The sequence below is a fragment of the Sinocyclocheilus anshuiensis genome, unplaced genomic scaffold (genome assembly GCF_001515605.1).
Source record: "Sinocyclocheilus anshuiensis isolate Anshui unplaced genomic scaffold, SAMN03320099.WGS_v1.1 scaffold115, whole genome shotgun sequence".
In the NCBI taxonomy this organism is placed as follows: domain Eukaryota; kingdom Metazoa; phylum Chordata; class Actinopteri; order Cypriniformes; family Cyprinidae; genus Sinocyclocheilus; species Sinocyclocheilus anshuiensis.
Window position 1 is genome coordinate 582,982 of NW_015548219.1, and position 6,801 is coordinate 589,782.

General features: G+C 35.7%; 2 protein-coding genes across 2 annotated transcripts in view; both read right to left on the minus strand.

Annotated features, from left to right (window-relative positions):
- Window positions 1–1,333, minus strand: part of LOC107654124 (cytochrome c oxidase subunit 8B, mitochondrial-like) — a 6,683-nt gene extending 5,350 nt beyond the window's left edge. Inside the window, exon 1 of the mRNA XM_016441052.1 lies at window positions 1,000–1,333. Coding sequence (XP_016296538.1) covers window positions 1,000–1,110 — 111 coding nt within the window. The 5' untranslated portion in view covers window positions 1,111–1,333. The remainder of the gene's footprint in view (window positions 1–999) is intronic.
- Window positions 1,334–5,227: 3,894 nt separating this feature from the next.
- The window catches only part of tesmin (testis expressed metallothionein like protein), a 5,713-nt gene continuing 4,139 nt past the window's right edge, over window positions 5,228–6,801 (minus strand). Inside the window, exon 12 of the mRNA XM_016441055.1 lies at window positions 5,228–5,532. Within this exon, the coding sequence (XP_016296541.1) occupies window positions 5,337–5,532 (196 nt within the window). The 3' untranslated portion in view covers window positions 5,228–5,336. The remainder of the gene's footprint in view (window positions 5,533–6,801) is intronic.

Below are 6,801 nucleotides of genomic sequence, written 5' to 3' on the forward strand. Positions count from 1 at the left end.
GCAAGGTTGAGCACATATGGGCCAAACTTTAACCGTATATGTTTTGCCATGGATTTAGAATTGGAGGGAATTTTCTTTTGGATGACAATTTTTGGGGGGTATATGGTCCAGATGATAGCACACAACAGAGAGCCATATGTGGCTTGGCTATGGCACACCATGGAATATGTTAACTTATGGTTAACATTTGGCTTTTATTTGGAAAAACACATATAAACTGCTGGCAGGTTAGTGGCAGTCCACATCTCAGACCATTCAACAATGCTATTGGTTGCTTTGTGTCTTCCCTTATTCCTATTGGTGGATTACTGAACTTTTGAAAATATATCCGTTATTTCCCGCTCTGCTAACTCTTTCAATCGCCAAAAAAGAAGATGATGAAAAAGCTCCCTATTTACAACAACAGCTTTTGCTCAGACACATTCTTATGCAGGTAAGTGCAGCTTTGGTGTTTTAAATGTTTTCTAGGGGTGTAATGGTACACTTATTCGTACCGAACAAATACAGTGTCATTTTAAGCTGGTCTAGGATAACAGACCAGCAAACAACTGCAAGACCATCGAATGAAGCGCTGGATTTCCCAACAGGACGACTTTATTTGTCCGAGAAGGTCATAAAATTGGCTGTTTTCCAGAAACGTACAAGGGCACGAAGCATTTAAAACATTAATTAAAGACTGTAATATTAATTTCTTAGTTTTATGGCTACAAAAATGTTGATACGACAGAAAACAGACTCGCGTGCGGCGCGCCATTTCCACACTACGTGAGCGCACATATACGAACAATGGCGTTATCGGAGTCTCACTTTTAATTATACTGGCTCAGATATTATTTATATAGCCTACAGGTGTTCATGTCATACTTAAAACGTTTTATAGCTTCGCCCATTCAGGCATTACATGTAAAAACGATTTCAATGTATTTCACAGGCCGTCGCGCTCTTGCGCGCACTGAGTCTGATCAAAGTGCGCAGCAAGTGAAGTTAACTCATACTCACCCCAGCGGAGAGCACATGTTTGGCTGGTTTGGCTGAAATATTAGCTTTAGGGATGATTTGATGTCTCAACACAGCCCTCAGCAGATTGAGCGAGCGATTCAAGCCTGACATCGTTCTGTTGTTGGATATATCCAAACGCTGAAGTGAATGCTCCTGTCGCGCACGGCTCGAGTGGTCTGGAAATGCGCCCTACAGGGAAAGTCAGAGCTGCAATTTCTTGTACACCTGCCAAGTCCTTTTTAAAGTCAGGGTGAGGGAAAAAGAAATGTGTGTGTTTGCCCATCCGCTGCGCGTGTGATAAGCTCCTTCTGTTTAATTGGCTGTCCGATTCTGTTTGCGTGAAGACGCACCAAGACGGAGAGCGTTTTATTTTGTGCCTGCAACCAGCAAGACGTCTTTAAATTAATAGGCTTCTGTACAAGGCTTTAAAACGGAAGGACTGAACCACAACAACCAGAAGGCACGAAATGCAGCCTATGTTATGATTTTTTTATTTTTTTCGTTTTTTCCAACTTTTTTAATTGATTTTTTTTAATCCCCATTTTGTTTACGTTATTTTGTTACATTTCAGTGTTGATTTGTATTGTATATGTATACTGAACCTTATTTAGTGGGTAAACGTATCGATTTTCTTGTTCTCGTTAAATGGCTGAATTTCGAACCTGCATTTCAAAATATAGCCTACGCAGACTTCTAGATGTACTGCGTTGGAACTGTTAATATTGGTTAACCATTTAGAGTTCCTTCAGCCTCACCAGTAATGTACCAGAAGATGGAGCTATTGATATATAACAAGCAATGTCCCCATCATATACATGACCGTTTTTAAAGAAATAGTTTTATTGAGCAGTTAAAACATGCTGTTCTTTTAAACTCTCTATTCATCAAAGAATCCAGAAAAAAATACTACTGTTTTCAACAACGGCAATATGTTTTTTAGCATCAAATTAGAATGATTTCTGAAGGATCGTGGATGCTGAAAATTCCGATTTGCCATCACGGGAATAAATTATATTAAATTGCAATATTTCACAGCATTACTATTTTTACTGTATCAATTAATTGTATTAATTAAATGTCAATCAATTAAATGTAGCCTAGCTTGGTGAGCATAAGATACTTAAAAAAAATACAGCAGTTTTAACATATTGGATAAATATTATACTCACTTTTAAAGATGAAAAACATCGTTTTTAATCAAACTATAGTGCAGGTGTGAATTTTGATTGATTTAAAAAAAAAAAAGCCAATCTTTTATTATCTAGGAATTGACATCATATTTAGTGGGAAAACTACAAACATGAGCAAATATTAGTAATAAATTTTGCAAACCATTTATTTGCATCCCTTAAGTTAATTTTCCTGCCACTGTGTACACAATCAAGTAATAGTTATAATGTTAAAGTGCCTGAGCTATACCTGAGCATATATCTGAAAGTCCATTCTTACAAATACTTAAATTACAACACAAACATATTCAAAATGGCTTGCTGCAAAGTTATGTGAACCTGACAAAGTGAAACTGGCTAAAGGCATGGCCACAGAGACAGAGAAATATGAGCTTACTTGCTTTGCAGAGCTTATTAATTAATCTACACTGTTAACCAGAACTCATAGTGAGAGAGAATATCTCCCATTGTGTTTCCATTGAATACACTGAAGTGCATTTGAGGGCAGTGAAAGGAGCCATTGCTCTCTGAGCAGGCGACACGTCTGGCTCACATGATCTGATTTCTCCTTTTGCAGCTGTTGGACTTTGGCTGTGAATCATCTATGAGGTATTTAAGATCATCTGAAGTAACTCAGCTGGGTCGCATGGAGTAATGTTTGTATGTACATACAATGACCTCAGTTTATTAAGAAAAGTGCAACTAAAAGTGAAAAGCCACTGAAACAAATGTGGATTAAAATAACCACATACAACTGACACAACTAGGCATGTGAGTCAGCTTCAGTGTGAATGTTATCTTGACACATCAACCAAAGTTTGATTTATATTTTTTATTTATAAACAAACATGACTAACACCACTGTCAGAACATATACCATCAATCCTAAAATATATAAAGCCCTATCTAAACAGTAAAACAAATAAATATAAAACAAAAATTCTCCCACATATTTGACATAAATAGATTTATTTTGAATCTTAAACATTACAAAATATGGCACACTTTACAAAAAGTTAACGGATAACAAAGTTCTGCATTGTGAACAATCCTGATTGTTTTCTTGCATTCAGCGACTTGAGTTTCTGAAACCCTTCAAGAAAACACAGCAGTCAAAATTACTTAATTTATCTACAGCATCTGCACCAATTTCACATATTAAGGAATTATTGATCCACACCTTTGAGAACTGCGTACCAGCTTTTCAACCCTGAACTTGAAATAATATCATCAATGTCAGGAACAAACCGTCTTCCATCTGGGGGGAGAAAGGGAAAGTCAATACAAATACGGCAAGCAATCAAAATCTGGACACTTATATTCAAAACGGAAGATTATCAGCTAAAACAAACACTCCGGATCAGCAATAACAGGCAATCGATTTGATTACTTCCGCAACACTCACGTTTTCCCTTCAGGTAAAGCATTGACTGTGGTCCCCAGTTCTTAGATAACGTGGTCTATTAAAAGACATAAACAGTAAATAAGTAAAAGAAACAGCATATGTAATCATAATAAAAAGGTATTTCACACTCAAAAAAACTTACCTTTTGAATGCAATGACACTCTCTGACCAGTAAAAATATCACTGTGCACGTCCATAAAATCCACATTCTTGATATCTATGAAAAGAAAATAGATGAAAAATTATGTTATTCTATGCTAATGTATGCACATAAAAATAGATATATGCATATTTACCATTTTTGTCGGATCAAGAATGGTTTTTGATCAGAAGAACTAAACAAATCTGAGTGGTCCAGTTCTCTACTCCTCTATTTATGTCCTTCTTTAACAACAGGACCCAAGGTTCGATACAACCCCCTGCGAGAGACATCACTTGCTTGCACCTTGTCCTATCATGGGAACGCTCTCTACATTAACCTGCACAAACGCCTGACGTCAAGAGCATCTGCCATAATGAAAATCAATACAGTGAGGTTTACCCTACAGCTGTGTCTCTAAAATTCTACACATGAGGAAAAACACTCATGTTTCTCCTAAAAGTGTCTCAACCTTGAATCCGAACTGAGTTGCTTGCATAAAAGGCGATGTCAAATTTGAACTGAAGTGGGATTTGGTAAGTGTTAAGATAAAAATGTAAGAAATGGAATGATTTAAAAAAAAAGAGCAGGATGTCAGTCAATTTATATATATATCACTGGAACAGAAAAAAAGTCACTGATGCATGAACACAGTGACAGCTCCATTACAGAAAAACACATCCACAAATGGCAAAATGAAAATGCCACACTAAATTTCTAATGCATGGAAATGACTGCACTGAGAACCTGTTCGAAATTCCCTGACACAAGAACCAAGATCAAGTTTTTGAACAGTAAACAAGGTTTCGGGACAAGCAGCAGGTTATGTGGTAATATAAATTATATTAAAAATTAAAATAATATTTAAATAACATTTATATTAAAATATATAAATATGAATAAAATGTTAAATTAAAATCATTCAGATGTGCAGTGGTGGGAATGAATGGAACTATAAAAAATATATATAAGTAATAATAAATATTTTAATAATTTTCAAGTAACATACATTTATATTTAAATAAATAAATACTGACACAGAAAAAAAGTCACTGATGCATAAACACAGTGATAGCTCCATTACAGAAAACAACCACAAATGGCAAAATTAAAATGCCACGCTAAATTTGTAATGCAAGAACCGAGATCAAGTTTCCAAACAGGATAAAATATTCCAGAACAAGCAACAGGTAATGTAGAAAAAAACTATGTAAACATTGCTCCTGTTCAAATTGTTTAAAAGCAAGGTTTTGTCAGAGATTTTGCCTTTTGGCTATAAATACAATATACTATACAATAATATCAACGTACTGCCAATAAAAACGTGGTTGGAATCATTTAAATAACAAAAATAATTTAAATAATTTTTAGATAAATAAAATGTTCCATTAAAATCCTGCAGATGTGAAGTGGTGGGAATGAAAAGAAAATAAAGGAACGATTAATAAATAAATGAATAAATAGTAAAAAAATATATATAATAATATATAAATAACTATAAATAAAATGTGCTATTAAAGTCGTGACGATCTGCATCTCTTAACGTTGAAGTAAATGAAAACAACACTTGTTGGTAACCAAAGCACATCTGGATCAATCGTAACACTAAGCATTTGTTCCCCAGCTACTCATTGAATTGCACGCTGCTGGATTTGAATATTGATCGGACAATCTGCGTCAGGCACTGGCCGAACTCCTCCAAAATCATTCTCTCAGCGTGAGCCGAAGTGTACGCTTCCTTCTGTGCCTCTTCAGCCTGGGCGAGGAGACAGCCGCATGTGGCTTCCACTACATCGGGCGTGATGCACACCAGAGGACTCCTATCAACAGAGACACCCTCAGTGACCAAAGGAATAACAAAACCCTACTGCTCTCATTTACTACCATTTGAAAAACAACCAACAAAGCACGACACAAACAGTAGCCTGTAACCTCAATCTCGCTGGGCTAGTTTACAGTGATGCCATAGATGTGGGCTAACAGTTCATAGAAATCCATGTCCAAATAGTCTTGAAAGTGACACTGAAGGCCTCTTGATTCACATGATCTACTAAGGATCAACCTTGAAAGTCTTGGGCCCTTATTTTTACTCTTAAAATATAATCGATATGACAGCTGACAGTTCCAATTATTGCTGTGAGTGACTCTAATTGCATATGTGCTTGCGGTGTCACACAGAGGAAGTGGAGGTGGGAGGGAAACGCCTACTAAAAGACCACATTGTTACACAATATAGCGGAAGTGAGGTGTATATATATATTACTGTATTTTTGATACACAGTGTTGGCCAAAATTATTCGAACTGAGTATTTTCACCAGATAAAAAATGGTTTTAAGTCAGTTATGTCTATCTTTTGCTGTAGTGAGTCAGTAGGAAATATCAGTTTGCATTTCCAAACATTCGTTTTGCCATTAATTGTAATAATCCAGTGAGATTTTTGTCTGACAACAGCCAGTGCTCCACACAGAGATCTGATATCATCATCCAGTCTGTCTGGAATGACATGAAGAAACAGAACAAACTGAGACAGACTAAATCCAGAAGAACTGTGGCAACGTCTCCAAGATGCTTCAATAGACCTACCTGAAAAACTATGCAAAAGGGCAAAAGCTGCTTTAAACGCAAAGGATGCTCACACCAAATGTTGATTTAATTTAGTTAATAGAAGTTAATTGACAAAGAAAAACTATTTATGCCATTATTTTTGACAGCATCCTCATTTTACAGCATTTTTACACAAGTGCCTAAAACTTTTAACAGTACTGTAGCTTTGCAGGTAGGTTTCTTGAAGCATCTTGGAAACACTACCATTCAAAAGTCTGGGGTGAATATGATTTGAAAGAAAGAAAGAAATACTTTTTTCAACAAGGACACGTTAAACTGATCAGAAGTGACAGTAAAGACATTTATATAAAAAATGTTTTAAATAAATGATGTTCAGTCAACTTTCTATACATCAAAGAATCATGAAAAAATGACAAAATCAGCATATTAGAATGTTTTCTGATGGATCGTGTAACACTGAATATTGGAGTAATAACTGCCGAACATTCAGCTTTGCAGTAACAAACGTATATATATATATATA